Here is a 23,153-nt window from a genome sequence, read left to right as displayed (position 1 = left end):
GAGCTGGAGTTCCGCGATGCCGTCGGTCTCCCTCCTCCTCCTCCCAGTGGGCTCGAGGCCTAAGAGCTGCAGGTCGGTGGTGGCCTCCGAAGGAGGAGCGGCAGAACCGCTTGCACAGAGGGGGCGACGCCGTGCAAGCCGGAAGCTGGGAGGAGGGAGAACGCCCCAGGTGCAGCTCGAGGCGTGCGCCTGCGCAGAGAGCCGGCGGTCGGCGAGGCGGGATGCGCCTGCGCAGAGGGCCGGCGGGGGCGGGACAGCACGCGCCTGAGCCAAGGGCCGGCTGGGCTGCGGCGCCTGCGAGCATGGTAGGTGTTGGGCGTCGAGCTCCGTCGGCCCGGGCGGAGACCGGCCGGGGGCGAGCGATGGCAGCGGGCCCACAGGGTCCCGAGAGGACGCCGCTGGCCCCATAGCACGGGGGACGAAGACGGCGTTGGGCCCGGGTCGCCGAGAAGGCAGGCGGGGGTCGGACTGCGCGGTGGCGGGCTCTGTGGCCCCGAGACAGGGCGGCTCCCTGGGCCGCCGGTGTAGGTTGGCCCTGAGAAGGGAGGTGCTCCTGAGCCTGTCTGCAAGGATGTTCTGCGATGCTTTGTTACGTCTCGCGTGGTGTCCTTGGGGCCGGGCTCCTCACAAGGTCACTCGTAGAGCGTTGAGGGTTTAGCAGGTTAGAGGTTTTATTTGATGTTTCTTTCCCCTGGACTGTCCAGATTTTATGTCAAGAATTGTGTACATTTTAGCAGAATAAACTAAAAAGACATAGGAAACTCCCTTCCCCCTGCTTTGATTTCCATGACCTGGAAAGCATCGGTGAAAGTCATCAGCACTAATGCCTGGGCCTTGGTCCTGCCAGTTTGTGGACCTTGATTAACCTTGCATTGATTTGCATCTGTCTAAATGGAGGCATCCCTTAGTTTATGAACCTTACTTTCCCTTTTCTACCGGTGGAACCTGGATCTCCTAGTTACTTTTGGATATGAAGTGCATGCAATCCTTCAATGTAACTGTTGATCATTGTTTCAATTGCTGTTATTTTATAGAGAAACCGGTGTGGGAAACATCAAATCTTGCAGTTTTGTTGACATGCCCCTTGCTATTCCCTCATGGCTGCTGCTGCTCATGCCAAACTAGCACCTTGTTACCCCTTGAAGTCCAAAGTTGGGTTGTCCCTAAGTTACTTCTGTGATTAACGTGAAAAGTTTCAAAACCACGTGGAATGGCCTAGATATATTCACCTGCATCTGCAAAGCATGTTCTCTTCAGTGAATGTAGCACTGTTGTCATGCCGGGGAGGGCTCCAGAAGTGATTCTCTATGGACATAGCTGTGTGGTCACCCTGGGGAGGGCTCCAAAAGTGATCCTCAGGAGTCTAGCTCAGAGTCAGACATCATCCCCTCTTCCAGATGTCTGTGTTTTCTTTCAGGGATGGGGGATTAAACTCAGGGGCACTTGACCACTGAGCCACATCCCCAGCCTATTTTGTGTTTTATTTAGAGACAGGGTCTCACTGAGTTGCTTCATGCCTCACTTTTGCTGAGGCTGGCTTTGAACTCGAGATCCTCTTGTCTCAGCCTCAGGAGCTGCTGGGATCACAGGCGTGCGTCACCAGGCCTCACCCATGTTTTCTTGGTGTGGAGCCATCAGTGCTGTAATGCTGGTCAAATGACACAGCCACCTGGGGTGTGTGACTCTGCTCATTGGTCTTGGAGGCCTAGCTGTTATGTTGACATTTTTTTGAAGTAGAATTCACGTGACATAAAATTAGCTATTTTGAGGTGTGCAGGTCAGTGTTTAGAACATTCAGTATTCTGCCACCACCACCTCTATGAAGTCTCAGAACATTTTCATCACTCCCAGGGAAACCCTGTTCATGAGCTAGCATTGCCAACTCCTCCCTGCCAACCCCTGGCACCCTCTAATCTGCCTTCTGTTTCTATAGATTTGCCTATTCTGAACATTTCCTGTAAATGGAATCATGTGACATGTAGCCTTTTGGGTCTGGCTTTTGCTCAGCATATTGCTTTTGAGGTTCATCCATACTGTGACATATGCCATTTGTTCCTTTATGACTAAATAACATTCCGTTATATGGATGGACTGAATTTTGTTTTATGACCAGGATGGTGTTGATTGGCTCTTCCATAATAAAGGAGCTATGGCTGTTGCTCAGGAGGGACTTTTTCTGATTGCATGTGTGTCTTGTGTTAGTTTTTGAAGCAACTCTTGGTCGTGTCCATCCTTAACCATCCTCATAAAAAGATGCTGACTTTATCACTTGTCAGCTGGCTCTCATGACATGTGAACTCTTCCCTGATTTAACTAGATTGATCTTACTAGAGAATATAACCTTGAATTCTTTGTCTATTCTTTTCAAGAACTGTTTTGGGAAATAACGTATAGTATATGTATATACGTCCCATGTATCACTCTAGAATTTAGATCGCGTTCAGCAGTCACAAGCTAGCTGCCTGTTTTTATAAGTGAAATGTCAAGGCCAGCAGCCATACCCACTTGTGTATAAACCGTTCCCACTGTCTGCTTCCCCCTGCAGTGGCAGAACCACAAGAGATTCATATGGCCCCAGCCCTACATTTTTAAGAATGATTGGGGACCCAAAGAGCTTTTGTTTATGTGGTTAATGGACATTGATGTTCACTGCATCAGGAATTAAAATAAGTTTTTAAATATGTGAAGATTAATAATTGCAAGCACATTACTTTTTTACATTTCATTTTTGCAGATTTTTAAAAATTTCTTAGTTGTAGATGAACACAATATCTGTATTTTACTTATTTTTATTTATTTTATTTTATTTATTTTATGGTGCTGAAGATTGAACCCAGTGTGTCACACATGCTAGGCAAGTGCTCTACCACTGAGCTACAACCACAGCCCCAGCAGATAATTTTAATATCTGGTATCATAGGAAAGAAGTTCTTGAATCTTTTTCATTTAGCCTATTGTGATATCACAGCTCAGGCAGCCTGGAGGCCTCTCCTGCACACTCTTAAGATGAGCGTGAGGTTGTCTAGTGACAGCTTTGAATTCTTGGGAAATAGTTTGGACATTGTAAGATCCAGGAAAGGTCTTGCGCCCAAAACCTGTGGAGCAGCTGTGTGTGTCTGGCTGCACTGACGCCTGCTGAATTGTGCTGGTGTTCTGCTACCAGCATGCTTGGGTTGCCTTAGAAACCTCTGCAGCTTCCTCTGATGCTTATTCTTGGCATGATGGTGAGGAATCGGGCCGAGCCATTTTCCTCAGGTTCGAGACTAGGATCAGTGATACCGCTAGGATCAGTAAGAACTCACTGTGGGTTCTTACGTTGATTAAAAAGACATTATCCTGACTGACCTATTCTCTCTGCTGTGGCACCTGCGTGCGGGGAGCCTGCTTCCTCCCATACTCAGCTCTGCTTGTGGTACACAGGGCCTCATGCCAGTCACAGCCTGGCTCTTCTCATGCTTCTGTTTTTTCATCTCCATCTGTCATCCGTTTACATCTTCCTGTAGGCTATCATTTATTCTGTTTCTATAAATTCTCATCTTTATTTGAATGAGATTGAATACGATCCTTGTAAGTAAAGTTTTTCCCCTTGTATTGGGTTCAATCCTCAGCACCACATAAAAGTGAGAAGAAAAAAAAAGTGCATTGTGTTGTGTCCATCTACACCAAAAAATAAAAAATATTAAAAAAAAAAAAAAAGAATCAGCCCCTAGTAGCTCGCCATGATTGCTTCAATTTGCCCAAGTTAGCAGTTGCTCTGCATGGTGTTGTTTCACCAGGTGACCTTAGAGCAGAGACTTCACCCTGTGTCTGCTGTTTCATCATGGACTATAGATAGCGCAGTTCCCTTGCAGCTGGCTGGTTTTGCCTGCCCTCCTGCCCTGCCCTGTTTCTGTCTCACACATGAGGACATGTTGTGACCAGTGTCATCACTTTCATTTCGTCACAACAAACTTTTTATGCTGCTGATGTGATAATTATTTTATGTGTGCATGTTTTCATTACTGTAGTTGTTTTTAAACTGGAAAGCTCAATATTTCAAACTGCTGGCCCCTCCTGTTCAGTAGCACTTGGGCTCAATAGAAGCAAAGCCCCTGCAGATGGACCCTGCCCTGAAGTCAGGTCCTACCTCGTCTTCAGAGGGCTAGACTTGCCGAGAGCTCGTGCCGAGATTTTCAAGCGGGGGACTGTTGTACTTGTGTAAGGGGAACCAGGTAGTGATCAAAATGTATTTTCTGTAAAAGGCTGATTCTCACAGTTTGTTGAGGACTGGACTTGGCATATCTGTTGCTCTATAGATGCTGTCGTTCCAGTTTTCAGAAGTCTGTGGAGTCTTTTTAACTGATGAACAAGACTCTGGTGTCCTGTAACTCTGAAGTGAAGTTGAGTCCCATTAAAAAGCAGGCATTAGAAGTAGAGGCCTACACAAACCCTAGAGAGGCTTCATTGGCTCTCCTGCTTCTTTTGCATCCCAAAGCATAAGCTTAAGTCGACTCAGAAGGACAAGGTCCGCCAGTTTATGGCGTGTACTCAGGCTGGTGAGAGAACTGCCATCTACTGCCTAACGCAAAGTGAGTGGAAGCTAGACGAGGCCACAGCCAGCTTCTTCCAAACCCCAGACGTGTTCCACAGGGAGTCCATGCGGGACGCTGTGGACCAGAGGAAGCTGGAGCAGCTGTATGGCAGGTACAAAGGTAAGGGATGACGTGGCAGCAGAGCCAGACCAGAGGCCATCCCTAGCAAGCAGAGGGAACACTGTTCCTGGGACCTCGGGTGCCAAGGACCACAGAGCTCCAAGCTGCTGCTCCTCCTCACATTGAGCTCCAGAACCCCTTTCTCAATAAAGGGGAAAGGGGGGCATTGGAAAGCTGGCCTGGTGTGACCTGCAGCCGCAGCGTGTTCTCTGCAGGGATGTAACCCTAGTGGTCATGGGAAGCATCCCTGCTCAGTGTCCTGGCCTGGAGTCTGCCTGTGGCCACACCTGATAGCACAGGGGTCTTTGCCAGCATTTATCTTGACTGAAACATCTGTGGCAGAGCACTACTGAAGAGTGAGACCCGGGGGCGCCCTCGTGCCACGCTGTCACTTGTGGGGACGCTCTCAGTGAGACAGCTCCATGTGGACATGGGGGATGACTTGTTTTAATTGAAGAGCCTAGAATGTGACTTTGTTTATCAAAGTGCAGCCATGCCATGAAAGTGAGTGTGTGTGAGAGCATGAACAGACCCACGCCCCTGGTGGTCGGGAGATTTTGTATCAAATGAAGCAGAGACAATTCACTTGACGGACTGCTTTTTTTCCTAGTAGTTTTTGAAGGTTAAGTCTTTTTTTTTTAAAAAAAAAAAAAAAAAGAAAGAAAAAGACTTTCAGTTAAGCAAATGTTCGCCCAATAGAAAAATTTTCTTGTTTTTTACTTTCTTATTTGTTATTTTCAAAGATATTGTCTCCTTGTTCCCCCTCTGTTGGGCAAATGGATTGAAAATTGTATTCTTTAAAAAAAAAAAAACTGTTCAGAAACCTACTATATGGTCAAAAATGAAAAACACCAGATTTGTAATTATCATAGTTCTCAAAAAGTGAAAACTGTTTAGTGTACTTTAAAGTTTTTTAGCTAATTCTGTAAGTCATACCCTTTGCACAATTTTATAATTATTCAAATAGAGCTGTCTTTGAAGAAATACTTCAGTGAAATTTATTTATTAAGCTTCATCCCTTCATCATTACTTGATTCTGTTCATGCAGGCTAGTCTTCTAAGTTACATCCTTTTGGATTCTAAATATTTAATTCAAATATATAATTCAAATACGTTACATCCTTTTGAGTTCTAAATATATAATTCAAAGACTGTGTACTAATGTAACAGCTAATGTATACAAATGAAGGAGAACCTCATGAAGTTGACCAGGATGGCTAGTTTGGTGAGAGTGGGATTTTCTTTGACCTGCAGAGGTGTAATGTCAGGAGATAGAATGGAAATAGAGAATACAGAACCTTTGTCACACTGCCAAAGCTGAGTTTGGTTTCTCTGTGTGAGAAGATACAGTTAGAAGGATTTCTGGTTTTGTTTATATAATTTATGTTAATTTTTCTTTAGAAACAACATATTTAAAAAATGTGATGTCTAGTACTTAAATGACCAGAGTTAAATTACATATGAAAGAGAAGAAAAGTTCAACACATCTGAGTTTTATTTGAACAAAGAAGCTCTAGATTTTTTATTTGTATCTCTGTACCAGTAGAATCCACACACACGTTCTGATGATATGTGATGACATACATGATCCTTCTGAAATCAAAGGGCTCAGTATAGTGAGGTCTTGCTGGGCTGTTTCAGTGTACTTTACTGTTTTGATTTTCTCATAGACAGATGCTAAATTTCTTAATTTTATTTCTAAAGCAGAAGTAGGGGGGGCCTGAATTTCCATGCTGTTAAGTGTAGATGCATAAGCCAAATTTTTTTATGTGATTTTTTTTAATACTGAGGGTTTAGGGACTGGGGTTGTGGCTCAGCAGTAGCGTGCTCGCCCAGTGTGTCAGGCCCTAACTGGGTTCAATCCTCAGCATCACATTAAAAAATAAATAAAATAAAGGTATAGTATCCAACTACAACTAAAAAAAAAATTTTTTTTAAATACTGAGGATTTAACCCAGAGTACTTTACCACTGAGCTACATCCCCAGCCCTTTTTATTTTTTATTTCGTGACAGGTTTGGCTAAGTTGCTGAGGCTGGTCTCAAACTTGCAATCCTCCTGCCTCAGCTCCCAAGGTATTACAGGTGTGTGCCACAGTATCTCTAAATCTAAATGACTTTGGAAAGTAATTGTTTAGTAGCGTTAGAATTAGCAAATGAAATGACTTAAAGAGAAAATTTTGATCAATCATTCTTTTTTACTTTGATGGAGTTGTGATAAAAATTCCAAGCATTCGAAACCCCTTATCACTGCAATATTTTTTGTAGCAGTTTGTCTTCAAGGAAACCAAATTCTGTAAACTTGAATTTTTATCTTACTTTAGGGAAATTGAATTGCTGTGCAGTGCCAGGAATGAAACAGAGCCTTGTGCACACCAGACAGCTTCTCTACCTTGGGTCTACATCCCAGTCTTTTTTTTTTTTTTCCTTCTTCTTTTTTTGTGGTGGTGGTGCTCCCGCTCAAACCAGGGCCTTCTGCACGTTAGGCCAGCACTCTGCTCCTGAGCAACCACTCCTTAAACTTACTCCTGAATGATAAAACCCAGAAACCAAACGAGGATGCCGCTCAGCAGCACAGAGCTTGCCTTGTATGTCCGAGGTACTGGATTCAATCCCATAGCACTGTTAGAAGCAAGCAAATCTAGATTTTAAAGATAGGACTGGTTTCTGGGTAAGCCGTTACATGTTGCCCACTGTTTCTTTCATAGGTAGTAGAAAGCTAGTCCATTGGTGTGTGTCTGAGGTTTACTTGCCGGAGTTATGCAACCAGGTGTTGTGACCCTAACCCCATTGACTTTAACTACAGACCCGCAAGATGGAGACAGAATCGGGATCGATGGGATTCAGCAATTCTGTGACGACCTGAGGCTGGACCCCACCAGCATCAGCGTTCTGGTCATAGCATGGAAGTTCAGGGCTGCCACTCAGTGCGAATTCAGCAGGAAGGAGTTCATGGACGGCATGACCGAGCTGGGGTAGGTAAACCGTTCTTAGTTTAAGCTTCTATAGAAGGGAACATACTTTCCACGTTAGTAGTTTTCAACTTATAAATTATAATTTTAGACTGAGCACAGTGGCACATGCCTATAACCCCAGCAGCTTGGGAGGCTGAGGCAGGAGGACTGTAAGTTCAAAGCCAGCCTCACCAACTCAGCAAGACCCTAAGCAACTTAAAATAAAAATAAAAAGGACTGGAGATGTGGCTCAGTGGTTAAGCGCCCCTGGGTTGAATCCCTGGTGGGGTCGGGGGACTTCTAATTATATATCTGTGCATTTTCTTTACATATTCTATAAATATCTTATACAACTACACAAGCCTTTTGAATTCCAGTTTCAAGTTTTATTTATTATTTTTATTCACATTACCCCTTTAATAACTCATTTTCTTTTTTATTCCCTTCCAAATTTAAATTGACAGTCAATAGTAGAGTTTTTTTCCAGCCAATCTATTTCACGCTATTATATGTTATATAATGTATTACACTTATTATATTAAATACATAATTCTTATTTGTAAAAGTCTCACTTTGCTTTTTGCTTGTTATATTTCCCAAGTAAAAATCCTTGCCCGTGTTTCCACCAAACTGACGCTTTGCGTTGATATGGCCGTCTGTTTGGCCAGTGAACTCCACAAGCCTTTCCTCCTAATGATGCTCACCCCGTTCTTGGTGATTGTGCAGAACCAACAAAGAGCTCCCTCTGACAGTGGTTCTGCAGCTGGTTTCTTTGTACTCCTGGCCCTTTGGAACTCAGTGAGCCATCCCCATTTTCGGGTACAATGCTGGATAAAGAAACATTGAATCAAATGTGTTCTTAGAGAAGTCAGAAAGCACGAGCCATATAGGAAGATGCTGAGGAACTGGTCTCATGCAAGTTAACCGCTACTTGTACAAAGATACTAGTAAAAATTAAAAAGGGCGTTAGGCACAAGGCTGAATGTAGCACTTTCCAGCACCTGCAAGGCCCTGAGTTCTGTCCACAGCACTGCAAAAGAAGAAAATAAACGCATAGGAGAAGATATTGACTACTAATTACGCACAAATAGTAGGAGAATAAATACATATGATTTCTAAATAACAATTATTTAAAACAAAAAATTTTAGAAATTCCGTTGAATCAACTGACACATGTTGTTAATTATAGACACAACTAAAACACAGGGCATGGTTCAGTAGGGAAGGTCAGCAGTTGATGTGTCCTGCAGACATTGAAACTGTGTCACTGTTGATGTTAAAATAAGGCAGCTCTGAAGATGAAGAAGGACATTTCATAATGATGAAAGGTTCACTTCACTAGGAAAGCAAAAGCCTTCATGTTTTTCTGGACTTGCTCAATAAAGCAAAAATAAACAACTACAAAGAGGAAGATACAAAGTGAGGAATTCCCACACACATCCTAATAACTGATGAATTGAACCAGTGAAAAATCAGTAAAGAAACAAAAGACTGGACAACACAGCGTCCTAGGGAGCATGTTTATCATAGTGCCTGTGATGCTGATGAGTGCTCCCTACGTTTTCCAGGAAATAGAACATTCATAAAAATCCAGCATAAGCATAAAGTTAAGACAAATTGTAGAGGATTAAGATGATACAGAGGTACGTGTTCTCACTGTAGGCAGCTAAACTAGGGTTACTAAGAAGATGACTGGGTTGAAATATGCGCAAATATTGCACACTTCTAATAACCCTTGGTTTGAAAAATAAGTTACAGTAGAAATTAGAAAATGATTGATGAAGAAAATATTGCTACAAAAGCTTGTGGGCCAGGCATGCTGGTGCACACCTGCAATCCCAGTGGCTCAGGAGGCTGAGACAGGAAGATCTTGAGTTCAAAGCCAGCCTCAGCAAAAATGAGGTGCTAAGCAACTCAGAGAGACCCTGTCACTAAATAAAATACAAATAGGGCTGGAGGTGTGGCTCAGTGGTCGAGTACCCCTAAGTTCAATCCCTGGCACCCTACCCCACCCCCACCCCCAAAAAAACGCTTGTGGGATTCAGCTTCTTAAATGTATGTTTGAGAAAGGAGAATGGCTGACAATCGTTATGCAAAAATGTCCATATTAGGTAGTAGAAAAAGAAGACTAGGGTGCGACTCAGTGGTAGAGCTTGCCTGGCACGCTCAAGGCCCTGGGTTCCACCTCCAGGGTCAACAAAAGTAGAAGAGCAGGAAATTAAACTCAAAAGGATGTAGAATAAAGCATTAATTTTTTAAAATAAGCAGAAGTAGAAAAAGTAATTTAAAAGTTGAGAGGTCTGGGTATGTAGCTCAGTGATGGTGCACTTGCCTAGCATTAGCAAAGCTCTGGGTTCTACCCCCAGTACCAAAAAAAGAAAAGAGTGAAAAAAAAAGAAGTTGTGGGTATAAAAGGTGTGTAAAACCAGAAGCATGTTATTTGAAAAAACTTTTTAGAAACTGTAAATAACAATGACCAATACAAAATGAAAAGGGGCACCACTGTGGATCCTATAGACATCAAGAAATAGATTTATTATGAACAATTTCATACCAATAAATTTAACAGTATATGCAAAATAGATTCTTTTTAAAAGTACAATGTGGGGCTGGGGTTGTGGCTCAGTGGTGGAGCGCTTGCCCAGCATGTGTGAGGCACTGGGTTCAATTCTCAGCACTGCATATAAATAAATAAAATAATAAAGAACAATGTGATCAGTTTCTTCCAGACAGAATAATGGAAGCAGTCTCTGATTTGTTTTGAGGCCAACACAGCCTGAAAAACAAAATCTAAGAAGGAAGTTCTGGTAATAGGGAATTATAGCCAGGTTCATGCACAAGACCCAGGAGGTTTATAAGAGGAACATAAGATGCAGAAATCCTAAATCAGCCCCGAGACAAATCAGCAGCCAGAAAGGTAGGGTGATGCATCATGGCAAGGCTTGCTGTCCCCCAGGAGTGGGAGACTTGTGACATAGCCATTAGCAACAGAAGGAAAGAAAGATGACCTCAGTGTATGTGATGTCCTGTGGAGCTGAGCGTCCCCTCGTGATTGGACTGACCTTGACCAAAAAGAAACAGATGAATGCCTCAGTAAATCTTAGGACAGACAGTGTACTTACTGCCTCATAAGCCGCTGCTCCCCTGAGACAGGGACAGACACAGGATCAATGTAAAGATGGGGGCTGGGACTGCAGCTCAGTGGTGGAGCGCCTGCCTGGCACATGTGAGCACTGGGTTCAATCCTCAGCACCACATAAAAATAAAATAAAGGTACGTGTCCACCTACAACTTAAAAAAGTATATATTAAAAAAGAAATCTAAGGATGTGTGGGACCAAATACTACGAAACAAGTGAATTTTTAAAATGTATGTTATTTTCAGTATCATCAAAAAAGTACGAAATACTGCCAGGCATTGGTGGCACACCCCTGTGTGTCCTGGGAGAATTGGTTGGTTTAAGGAAAAAAGCTAATCTTGAGTAAGTATTATATCTATTATATGAAAGTGGGTTTTAAGATTGTAGATCTCAGTGCTAAAGGCAAATGCAGAAAGTTCTAGAAAACGTAGAAGATCATCTGGGCTGAGCATATAACCCCGTGGTAGAGCCCCTGCTCTAGTGTGAGGCCCAATTCATTTGAATGCCCAGCACAAGTCACAGTTATGACTAGGAAGTTTTAAAACATGTCACCCCTACCAAAGGGAAAAAAAATCACTATAAAGGAAAAGACTGATGGAGTATCCACACTAAAAATAAGAATCTAGGGCCAGGCACAGTGGACAAGCTGTAATCCCAGCGACTTGGGAAACTTGAGGCAGGAGGATCACAAGTTCAAGCCACTTAGTGAGACCTTGTCTCAAAATAAAAAGTAAAGGTCTGGGATGTGGCTCAGTGGTAAAGCACTCTTGAGTTCAGTCCCCAGTACCAAAAAACAAAAAAATTATATGTATGTACACACACACACACACACACACGTGTTTTGTGAATCTTGTAGTGTGAGCCATAGGAAAAGCAAGCAGGCAGCAGGCATTCTGGGAGAGTTCTTTTAAAACAGCTGACAAACACCTGTGTCTCTCAGGAATTCCTACGAATAGTGAAGAATCTCTTGCAGAATAAGCAGTTTGAATCAGTGCTTCACCAGAGAGGGTCCCACGTGGCCAGTGAAAGCACAGGAAGCCGGTCTTGTTCCTGGGGAGGTACAGGCAAAGCCTCAGTGAGATAGAACCCAACAGGTGGCCTGGTAGAGAAAGGCACAGGTGCAGGGTGGGAGTGGACCCAGCTCTGGTGTCATTCTGACCTCGGGAGAGGTACACAGCCCCTGTGGGCCCGTACCCTCTCGGCATATGCCAACCCGAGCACACCTGTGCTGGAACTCTTGGCACAACTAAAAGGGAAGCAGCTGCAGGCTCAGAACAGCACTGCGTGACCGAGTTCTGCATGGCAAGAGGAAATCGGCAGTGGCTCACTCACCGCAAGAACAGACCTCGCAGGCTCACGGTGACCCCAGGCTCCTGTGCAGCACGTGCTGCTCGAGATGGTGGAAGTGGTGGAGGGAGACCGAGGGCCAGGGACCAGGGCTGAGGGCCAGGGCATCCTGCTGCAGGTGGTGCTGGTGCTCCAAGGCTCTCTCCAGTTTCTTCCACTCTGCTGCACGGGAGTAAGGGGTACGTGAAGTGGAGCACCATTCTGTTCCTTGCTGTGCAGCTGATATAAGAAAGAGTCTTTTAATTTTTTTATTTACTTATTTTTTAATATTTTTTAGTTATAGTACCTTTATTTCACCTATTTATTTTTATGTGGTGCTGAGGACCGAGCCCAGGGTCTTGCACATGCAAGGCGAGCACTCTACCGCTGAGCCACAACCCCAGACCAAGAGTCTGTTATTTTTACTGAGGTTTTTACCCCCCTCTTTTGAGGTACTGGAATCCAAACTCAGGGCCTCATATTTGCTTGCAAGTACTTATGAGATGCATCCCAGCCCAGATCAGTTAGTATTTATAAAGATACTTTACTTTTTGGAGGAAAATTCAACACAACATGGTATGTTTAATTCTGGAATAGTTTTTAGAGTACCTAGCTATTTGAAGGGCACCTGCTACACTCAATATTGAAGGAGGGAATGAGGCTCATTCATGGTGGCTGCTTAGAGGCAGCAGTAGCCCAGCTGGCAGGGTGGCCCATCTCGTGTTCGTGGGCACAGGGACTTTGCACCTTGCCTCTGCCACCCTTGGGGCCTTGGCCTCAGCGTGTGGTCAGAGGTGTAGGGATAGACTGCTTCGCTCCAGCGTGGCTGAGAGGCCAGGTGCCTCACCACGGAGTCCTCAGTGGGTTCCCTTGGTATGTGCAGAGTTGTGCACCATCACCACAGTAAGCCCACCGCACTTGAGTTCTCGGGGAGAGAAGCCGTGCACCCAGCCCCACCCACACTAGTCATAGAACTGGGCCCTGGCCACCCCAGTCAAGAGGGAAGCTGGGGCAAGCTCCTGTGGAATGGTCTTCTGCCATAGGTGACAAGTCTCTCGTCACAGGTGTGACAGCACCGAGAAGCTCAAAGCCCTTCTGCCCAGCCTAGAGCAAGAGCTGCAGGACTCCGTGAAGTTCAAGGACTTCTACCAGTTTACCTTCACCTTCGCTAAGAACCCTGGGCAAAAGGGCCTAGGTGAGTAGGAGCCCCGGGTGGCGCCCCGAGAGTGCCTGGTCTGCGTGGGAGGACTGGCTGTGTCAGCGGGGTCTCGGTGCAGTCAGCCATGCTGCTACCGTCCTGCTCTGGTTCTCTCACCTCGTTCATCACGCACCTGAAAACCTCAACCAGCAGTGTCTCCATCTTATCTTCTCCGTTTAACTATCTAAATTCTGAGGTATCAACTGAGTTACAGGTATTCTGTGTCCTCTCCTTGAGAGTGGCCAGGTGAGGCTAACCAGGCAGTTCTGGGGAGCTGGAGCTGACCTGCTTGGAGCCAGTTCTGTGCATGGAAATGCACCTCGTTCTTCCTTTTACAGTCGTGTGGCTGCTTGTGTTTTGTAGGCAGTGCATCCAGGATGTTTTCAACTTAAATTTTCAATTTGAGCTGGGCGTAGTAGCACACACCTGAAATCCCAGCAGTTTGGGAAGCTTAGGCAGGAGGATCACAAGTTCAAAGCCAGCCTCAGCAACCATGTCTCAAAAATAAATAAAAAGGGCTAAAGGTGTGGCCCAGTGTTAAGCACTCCAGGTTCAATCCTAATACCAGAACAAACAAAAAAATTTGTTTTAGTTTGAGAATTTGATTTACTTGTTTTGTTTTGCACCTAAGCATAGTTATTTCTGCCTTACCTCTTTCTAAAAATCTATCTATGCTGATAGATTGGTTGCCTCGTGCATGTAATAGACCTTGTTTAGTTAATTTCAAATCTCACATGTTTGTTGGTGGAGTTATATGTGGTCTTTTAAATAAGGATAAACAGGCTTATTAGAAAGTGTAGTTTGAGGAAAAACTCCTGTAAATAAAAGCAATATCATAAGATGACTAAAATTACATAAGAAACTGGAAAGTGGCTTAAAACTCCCAGAGGTAGAAAAGTGCCACCAACATTTGGTTTTCCATCCTGATTTCCCGCAAGCCTGTGCAGGGAGGATGCTGGCAGTCCTGCCTGTCTCCCTGCTGCGGCCGTCTCCTGAAACCCAGCTGCAGACCCAGGCAGCTCTCCTGGACCTGTGGCCAGGATGGCCTTCCTCTTCTGCTGTGTCTCCCAGTGTTAGCTGCCTGCTTTTAATGTTGGGGTGCTGGGTCTTAAGTTTCCTGTCTGGGCTCCTTTCTTCAAGATTTATTGCAGATGTCACCTGTGGGTTTGGGTTCCTGATGGTACCTCCTCGCATCTAGATTTACTGGAGATGTCACCTGAGGGTCTGGTTTTGCTGTCTGGCTGCTGTTGCTGTTTCTGTGAGGATCCAGAGAAGTTTAAGAGCACAGTTCAGTGGTTTGAAATACATACACAGGGTTGGGCAGCCATTCCAGTCTGCCTTCAAAATCCTTTGATCTTCCCATTATTTTTTCTCAAACAGAGCGTTTAGATAATGCTTTGCTTTGAGCAGTTTATTTCCTAGAGATTTGTCCACTTCGATTTTCAAAATGACCATTAGTTTATCAGCCAGCACACAGCCCATGGTCCCAGCAACTTGGGAGGCTTAGCAGGAGGATCACAAGTTCAAGGCCAGCCTCAGCAGGTTAGCAAGGCCCTGTCTCAAAAATAAAAAAGGCTGGGGCTACAGCTCCATGGTAGAACACCTCTGAATTCAGTTCCCAGTACCAAAAAAAAAAAAAAAAAAAAGATGCAAGCAGCAGTCTGATCCAAGTTTTTAAATAACATCTGTTCTTTAGCATTAAATGGTTGTCAGGGAAGAACACCTTGAATTTTTAATGAATGATCAAAAAGTATTTTTCTGTTCTCTTCTCTTCAGAATCTTCAGTATAACATTAGGATAATCAAACTTGTTAGCAATAGATAATCTACGTTTTGATTCCAGGAGATTCATCTGTTCAGTGTTGAAGTGAAAAGTCCTGACAGGGTCAGCACTCCATTTGCCTTCCATGTGTAGGGATTGTGCTTTGAGAGGGTGTCTGTCTTTTGGCACCAGGTTAACTTCAGATGTAGAGCAGTAGAAGAACTTTCCTCTAGGCCCTGCAGGGTCCCCTGCCGCAGCCTCAGCACTGGGAGCTTCCAGGAGCAGGTCTCACTCTTGCTGCAAACCCACTTCTGGCCTGTACCTCTGCAGACCAGACCACCTGGAACTTCGTGGCTTTTGGTGTTCAGCGTTTTTTGCAGCACCTGATCTTTAGGGTCAGGGGTTCAGGCAGGACTTGGCAGGGCAACCCTTCTGTTCCCCCAGGTCATCTCAGCTGGTGGCTGGGCTGCTGGAAGCACCCAGGAACCCTTCTGGATCTGGCTTTCTTTAGGAGTCTCCCCAGCCCTCTTACAGCTCAGGGGCTGCAGGAGGGAGGGGCTGCATAGGCACATGATCTCCATGCAACACTGCCACCTTCCACAAGGTGGTAAGTCGCAGCCTAAAGCAGTTCCCTAATTTGAAGTTGGGGAATTCAAGCCAGGGATATAGCTCAGTGGTAGAGTGCTTGCCTGGTGTGCATAAGGCCCTGGGTTTAGTCCTAATGCTGCAACAATAAAAAAAAAAAAAAAAGAAAAATTAAGTTAAAAAATATATTTTTTCCTCTGTGAATGTTTCAGCGATGTTCAGCTTAGGGCAAGGAATGTCCTGAAGCAGTGTGAGATCTGTGCCTCTGTTCAGCCTCGCAAGCCACAGAAGAGACCCACCAATGAGATAAGACAAATTCATAGTTCCTTTACTAGAACAAAGGACTGTCTTTTTATTTCCTTAGACTAAACTTGATGAGTTTGCCTTTTCCAAAGTGCATTGTTGTACATTTGCCTTCTAAAGAGTCACACAGCCTAAAGAGATAGGCACACGTTTCCCACACCTCCTAGCAGAGGTATGGGCAGCAGTGGGCACTGGCATCCAGAGAGCTTTGTTCAGCTCCCCCCTCAAGTCTGGGTGTACATCGCTGTGTTTCCCATGCTGGGCTCCAACTCCTGGGGTCCAGTGACCATCCTACCTGGCCTCCCAAACTCTGGGGCTGCAGGCGCCCACCAGCACACCTCACTGCTGTGTTGTTCCTGTGGGTGATTACTGAACCCTTGTACTTAGTTGGTGGTCAGCCTATGGTGAATAGAGTGGTTAGACTCACTGCTGTGGTGCCAGGGACCTAACCCGGTCCTGCAGCATGCCAGGAGATTGCGCTACAATGGAGCTACGTCCTCAGTGTGGCTCTAAAACCTCAGGGCTTCACATTGGCTAGAGCTAGAATCAGTTGGCTTTGAGAATCTTGCTTTTTGGGGAAGGTATCATGATAATGAACTAATTTTTATGTCTGGCCCAAGATCCCTTTTGGACAGTGGGTCATCTTCATTATGTAGCCCTCGACTGAGCACTGAAGCTGGATTCTGCGGTGACGTCAGGAGATGAGACGTCTTAGAGGTTTGGGGGAAAACTGCCACCATGGAGATGCAGCTTCAGAGCACCTCCCACCCCAGCGCAGCCTCGCTTCTACCACTCTGACTTTTGTTGTTTTCTTTTGAAAATAGCCAAATCCATTGGTATAGTGTGACATTTTTACACAAAAAGTATTAGATATTGAAAATACGTACATTTACGTTTTAGTCATGTGATTTGCACACATCCAGAACACAGACTTCATATGGAAGGACCAAAATGAGCCCAGGAATAACTAGATGATATAGATATAGATATAGATACACACATTTATGCCATAAAACTCTGTCTTCTTCCTCCCCAGGTTCAGCTCCATTTCCCAATGGGAGAGCTTGTCATCATTAAGATGAGTCGAATATAGACCTCACTTAGGGTTCTTCCTAAGTGGTGAGGATGTAGGCTTATGAGCAGGACGAGATAATCATCTTAGCATTACCCTGCAAGTCCCCTAGGTAAGGCTCAGACAGCTCCTTCACGTGCCCAGCACTCGGAACTTTCTGTCCGTCTGTCTTTCTGTTGAGACTCGTTGCTGGAGACCTGAGCACACAGGCTTAAGACACTCTGCTGGTGCTGGCTGCAGCTGGGTATTCGCCTCCGCCGGGTGTTACTGGTCAGCCCTGGAGAGCTCAAGTCACAGAGTTCCAGCTTGATAGCTTCTGTCAAGTGGGACTAAGCCAGACTTAGAAAAAAGTCTTCGGAAAAGTATTTAGTTTTGCATTTAAACTAATTTTTAGCTTAATATATCAGTCTTCTTTCCATGACCTGACACACATGTGAGCAGCAATAGGAAGCTATTTCAACATAACTTGTCCTTGTATTGCTTACCAGAGGGAAGCTGTATTCCGATGAAAGGTGGTCCATTTTAAGAAATAAACTTCTTCACCCCTTACATACTTACTATGGCAAGCATATAAGAAGTGATTTTTAAAAATTTTTTTTAGTTGTAGATGGACACAATACCTTTATGTTATTTTATTTTCATGTGGTGCTGAGGATCAAGTCCATTGCCTCATACATGCAAGACAAGTGCTCTGCCACTGAGCCACAATCCTAACCCATAAGAAGTGATTTAAAATTCCCATTCAACAGAGAATCCACGAGTACAGGAAAACTGTAGCTTGGAGATGCTGGGTGCTGCAGCCCTGAAGCACAGTCTTCATTTCTTCAGCTGCATCTAAAGTGGCACCCCTAGTGTGAGTTTGCATAGAAGGCAAGGATCGACCTCTGCCTTTCCAGGAGAGCTTTGGCTTTGACTGACAAGCAGCCAGAGTTTTACTCGTCCTTCTATAGTGAAGATTTTTCCCCACATGTGCTGATAACCTTGACCAGGAGTGCGCGATCGGAATGGCTGGAGTGCCTGGCTAAGGTGCTTGCAGCCAGTGATCCCAAGCATGAAGACTGCCTTGGTTGGCAGCAAGAGGGGCAGGCTGGTGGAGACTGGGGTCCCTTCTTTCTGGATAAGATGTTTCCAGCTGTTTCAAACAATAAGTGATATTCATTAATAGTTACCAGATCAAGTCAGGACTATCAAAGGACTGGTGTCTATGAAATGGAAGTCTCCCAAACTGACTAATTAGGGTACAGATTACTTGCATTTCCAAATACCAGTATGATTCCTTTTTTCAAAAAATTTCCTCAGATTCAGAAAATTAAAATACATGTCATTTTCAGGAACATTTGTATTCCTGAATTGAGTGAGATTAGGCCTCATGTGACTCTTGGATAAAATTGCCAAATTTTAACAATCAAGTGAGTATCATTTCTTATGCAGTAGAAAAAGAGATAGGAATTTATTAACTACTATTTCTCTTTTTTGCCAGATTTAGAAATGGCTGTTGCATATTGGAAATTAGTGTTATCGGGAAGGTTTAAATTTTTAGATCTTTGGAACACATTTCTGCTGGTAAGTGCTGGGTTTCCTGCTGGGTGTGCCAGTCTACGGGGAGGCGTCAGCTTTGAGGCTGAGTGTGATGGTAGTCACCTGACACCTTCCACCTGGAGGTCCTAGGTAGACAGGTCCTGCTCAAAGGGGCTCTGGTTTCAGGAGAGGTGCTGCTCCACCCTGCCGAGGCCAGGAGAGAGCCCGCAAGATGGGTTCTAGAAGAGTGCGGTGCACCTCTGCAGACCTGGAACTGCCATCTCCTCCAAGGACCCCATGCCAAAAAAAACTCGGTTAATCCTAAGAAACTTCAAATCCTTGAGGAAAGGGCTGGGCCAAGCTCACTGCCGGTTGGCAGGGGCTCCAGAGCTGTGTACCAGGTCCCAGTGTGCAGAGGTTGTAGCCACCATGTGTCTGTTCTGGGAAGGTTTTAAAATATGCTCTGCAGTGCTCAGGAGGGCAAGGAGCCTTATTGGGCCTGTTAGGAGCAAGTGAGGCTGGGCAGGGGACAGGCACTGTGTCCTGCTGGGCCATAGTGTGCAGCCATGGGGGATCAGTGAGCCCACCACCCCCACACCCAAGCCCCCGACCTTACCACAGAGCCACAGAACAAAGTGAGGACTCAATACAGCAGAGCCAGCACAGCGCAGCCGAGAGCCGCAGGGCTGGTGTGCTGCCCAGCTGGATGGAGAAGGACAAGTAGTAGGGAACTGCTGTAGTTGAGTCATGGTTCGTGGCACCGGCTCGGCTCCTGAGCTGCTCACGGCTGTGGGCATGTGTGTGGCAGACGGCAGTGCCACCCTGAGGAGAAGGAGCACCTCTGAAGAAGGCAGAAGAAATAGTTGGCGAGAGAGGCAGGGCAGCCCTGCTGCGGGCACAGGTGTCACGTTTGCCCTCGGGGCTTTGGTGTTTCTGAAATACAGACTGACACCTACTTTCAGAGAGTCAGCCGGTCCCCGCACGCGCTAGCAAATTCACAGAAAAATAAACACGTAGAGATCAATAGGAATATGATTCGCTTGCTGTCCCACAGTGTCTCTGAGTTGGTGGGGAAGGAGGTCAGGAGATTAAAATGCTGCCCTTCAGTTTGACCGCACAGGAATTTAGGATTTTAGTATTTAAAACATTTGCTTCTGCTTTAGGCCAGTCTATACTGGAACACAGGCTGGGGTGGTGGGGGGGGGACTCTCTGTGCTTAAGCAAGGTACCACTGCTGCTTCTCCTTGGGACAGACATGACTGTGCTTTTTGCCTGTCAGATAAGCAGGATCTTTCATCGATGGAGGACCCTTGGCCACTAAGATATCTGAGGGTTGAGCTCTGGACCTTAATCTGCTGGGGTTTTTTCCCTCTTATGTATTAGGAACATCACAAAAGATCAATTCCACGGGACACTTGGAACCTTCTGCTAGATTTTGGAAACATGATTGCAGATGATATGTCTAACTACGATGAAGAAGGTACTAGACACTGTAGGACTTCAGAGGGAAGGGCAGCACTGGTCAGACAGGCAGCCCTTCCACAGCTGAGGGCAGAGAGGGCCCCTTCCTGTTGGTCTCTGAGGGTCCCACAGAGTGCTTGCTGTTGCCGCTGACAGGGAGACCTCTGGTGGCCTGTGTGGCTGTGTGCATGTAGATGCCCCCATGCCTCGGCCCATTCCGGGGGCCTGGGTTCCTCCTGGGCCTAGGCATGCCACTCTGGGGGGGGCCAGTCCCAGGCAGAGGCCTCCCCTCCAGGACCTGCCTCTGCGCTCACTGGGCTGGCCAGGGCTGCTCTGGGACCCTCTTCCTGGAGCCCTGGGGCCTTTTCCTGCCCCTGGCAGTGTTCTCTGTGGGCATGGGCACAGCTCCCTGTCCTTGGCTCGAGTGGGAGATCAAGGGCTGCCGCCTGCACAAGCTCAGCTCTGGGAGGTCACCGTCCATGCAGATGGCCGACGGCTCGGACAGCATTGGTGCAGGGGCTGTAGAGGCTGCTGGGCACCCTGGGCTGGGTGGGGCGGGGCCTTTGTGAGGAACCTGGCTGGGAAGCCGGCAGGGAGGCAGTACCATGCTGGGCAGAGTGCCCACGACTGCGGAAACAGCTGCTCCTTCCTGCAGAGCACAGACGGGTCCATCTTTCTGTCCCAAATCGGCTGGTCCCAACTGTCTGGAGGCCAACCAAGGAAGCACCCAGTCAGTGAGCAGTGTACTGCCCAGGCCATGTCACACCATGGCTCACTGACCCTGGCCTGCTGGCAAAAGAATTAGGTGGTTTCAGCCAATTATTTGGTGAAACATGAGCTTTGTGAACTGCAGATCAGTTGGATTCTTGAAATAGGATTTTGGAAAAAGTCCTTTGAGTGTAGCAGTGGCACTAATGGTGACTTCTAAAGACGTGTCTGCTTCTCTCCAGGAGCGTGGCCTGTCCTCATCGATGACTTTGTGGAGTATGCACGGCCAGTGCTCACGGGTGGAAAACACAGCTGAAGGTGGAGCAGGTCCGGAGCCAGCCCACACCCTGCAGGGCACACCGGGTGGTGCTGTGTGCTTCACTGCCAGTCTCAGCCACTGTCCCTGCCATCCCAAAGCTGGAATGCATCCTCCTGCTCAGAGCCACGATGGCTGGGGTGGGCTCCGTGGGGCTGCTCCCCCAGAGGACAGCTGCTGCAGGGGTCGGCACGTTTGCTGTAGCTGCTGCTTTAGGAGATTGCTGTCTGATGCAGGTTCAAGGTGAACACCAGCAGTTACCAAATCGCACCCCGTCACATTGTGATCACAGTACAGAGCCCTGTCTGTCCCGGGAGGATGTGGTTATGTGTGAGTCAGACGGCCAGTGCCAGGATGCAGCTCACCTGGGACCCAGCACTGTTCCTCCTGGGGTTGTGCTGTCTCTCTGGTTTGGATATTTGTTCTCTCAGGATGTTTACCTGAGACTCATTTTATATTTAAGGCTCCGTTGCAGTCTGCAGTGGTGGCGTGTGTTGGCGTGACTGCAGCAATCAGACTGTTGTCTTTTTGACAATGCTATTTCGACTTCCTGAGAAGTTCCGTACTTTTAATATATTTTATTTAAAAAGACATTTTTCCATTTTCCTTTTTGAGTGGTGAATTACAAATTTAAAATCAAATGCTCTTGTCCCTTTCACCTGTCTGCAGTCCCACAATGCCCAGGGTCTGGCCCTCTTACAGCCATCCTCACGTGGAAGCAAAGCCCACACCTGGACCCTCATCTCTTTTGCAAGCTGCAGCCTGAGTTTACGCCCAGAGCCACTGGTGCACGAGGTGCAGAGGCCCGGGGGGCCACTCCTGCTGTTGAGCTTTGAACAGCACTGTGCTGACCTGAGCACGCACTACAAGACCTTGTGCCACAGTGTGCCCTGCTGCCCTCCTGCAGCATGCCATGGAGAGACTGGCCGGGCTCTCTGGGCCGTCTCCATGTCCTGTGCACAGGGTGCCCCTGGAACCTGCTCTGTGTTTAGCTTCTGTGTGGACATGCCACAGCCTTAGGGAGCAGCCCCTCGCAGCCTGGGGACCATGTGCCCTGCAATGGGGCAACTACCAGTGCTGCAGAGTGGAAGCCTTGCAGAGGGCAGCAGGGACGCAGGCCTGAGGGCGAGGCTGGTCTGTTCAGGGCGGGCCATGTGACCTTTCTCAGGCTCTCTTGCCCTGTCTGAAAGTCTAACTCTAAGTCTAAATCAAGTCTAACTCAGCATTTCTTCAATAAAATAAACTCTGGCTGTAATAAAAACCCAAGAAGCAGTACAGCACCCCCCTAGACTGCCCGGACTCTTGTTCTGTTCAGAGAAATTTGTAGAATTCAGTGACTAAGTGAGGGAGGCCCGCAGTCCTTCTGTGTGTAAGTTTGAAGTTCTGTGGGGCTGTCGATAGATACTGAAGTGAAGTTGGTCAGACTTCAAAGACCTGTGTTCTGCTGCTTCCATTAGTCAACCTTTGAGTCCTGCACGCTGCAAAGATGCTAAGAACTTCAAAATACCGCAATAAAGTGTTTTTCCCGACTGTGTTGTTCTGATCTTCTTGGTTGTGTAGATAACTTGCCACCAGATGGTGGGACCCTGCTGTTTATCCAGGGGCCCTGACCCCCTGATGTCGGACCCAGGTAGGTAACCATGGCCCAGACAGACGGCTCCCGTCTCTGCAGTTCTTCCTCAGTGTCACTGATGCCAGTCACGGCTTCTGAGGAGTCACCGCCCACACTCAATAAAGAGCACTCAGGAGGGCATGGGAATTGTGGGCCCAAACACATGAAGCCACGGCTGAGTTGAAAGTGACCCTCTCGCGGCACTAGCTCCTCCCTGGGTATTGGACAGGCACCATCCCTCTCCCACACTGACAGTGTGTTCCAGAACTGTGCACCTTTCAGGCTTCCTGAGGACAAAAGTGAAGTGAGGCGTTGGGGATCTGGCTCCGTTGGCGGAGAGCTTGCCTCACATGCACAAGGCCCTGGCTCAGTCCTCAGCACCACAAAAAAAAGGTGAGTTCTGTTGTTACCCGTCCCGACTGGCAGAGTTGGGGCTCTGTAAGTAACTGAGTGGACACAGGCCATGTGTGAGCCCTGCCCCTTGCTCCTTGTGGCGTAGGCAGATGGTGTG

At 46.7% G+C, this 23,153-nt stretch overlaps 1 protein-coding gene across 7 annotated transcripts; it reads left to right on the top strand.

The window, feature by feature from the left end:
- Window positions 1–200: 200 nt before the first annotated feature.
- On the top strand, window positions 201–22,559 carry Dcun1d2 (defective in cullin neddylation 1 domain containing 2). 7 transcript variants are annotated; one of them, XM_076872154.2, is made up of 8 exons: window positions 232–305; window positions 4,475–4,691; window positions 6,706–6,774; window positions 7,496–7,664; window positions 13,173–13,303; window positions 18,508–18,590; window positions 19,929–20,025; window positions 20,957–22,559. In XM_076872154.2, exons 1-8 carry the CDS (start codon window positions 303–305, stop codon window positions 21,028–21,030), a joined length of 843 nt encoding a protein of 280 aa, XP_076728269.2. In that variant the 5' UTR covers window positions 232–302; the 3' UTR covers window positions 21,031–22,559. The 7 variants fall into 7 exon arrangements, with proteins under 7 accessions (XP_076728273.2, XP_076728275.2, XP_076728272.2 ...); XM_076872156.2 differs by lacking the exon at window positions 232–305 and adding an exon at window positions 316–661; XM_076872157.2 differs by lacking the exon at window positions 18,508–18,590 and having other exon boundaries at window positions 229–305.
- The last annotated feature ends 594 nt before the right edge of the window (window positions 22,560–23,153 follow it).

The sequence above is a fragment of the Callospermophilus lateralis genome, chromosome 12, assembly GCF_048772815.1.
Source record: "Callospermophilus lateralis isolate mCalLat2 chromosome 12, mCalLat2.hap1, whole genome shotgun sequence".
NCBI classification, from domain to species: domain Eukaryota; kingdom Metazoa; phylum Chordata; class Mammalia; order Rodentia; family Sciuridae; genus Callospermophilus; species Callospermophilus lateralis.
Note: the sequence above shows the minus strand (reverse complement) of the source record. Positions and strands in the feature narration are given on the sequence as shown.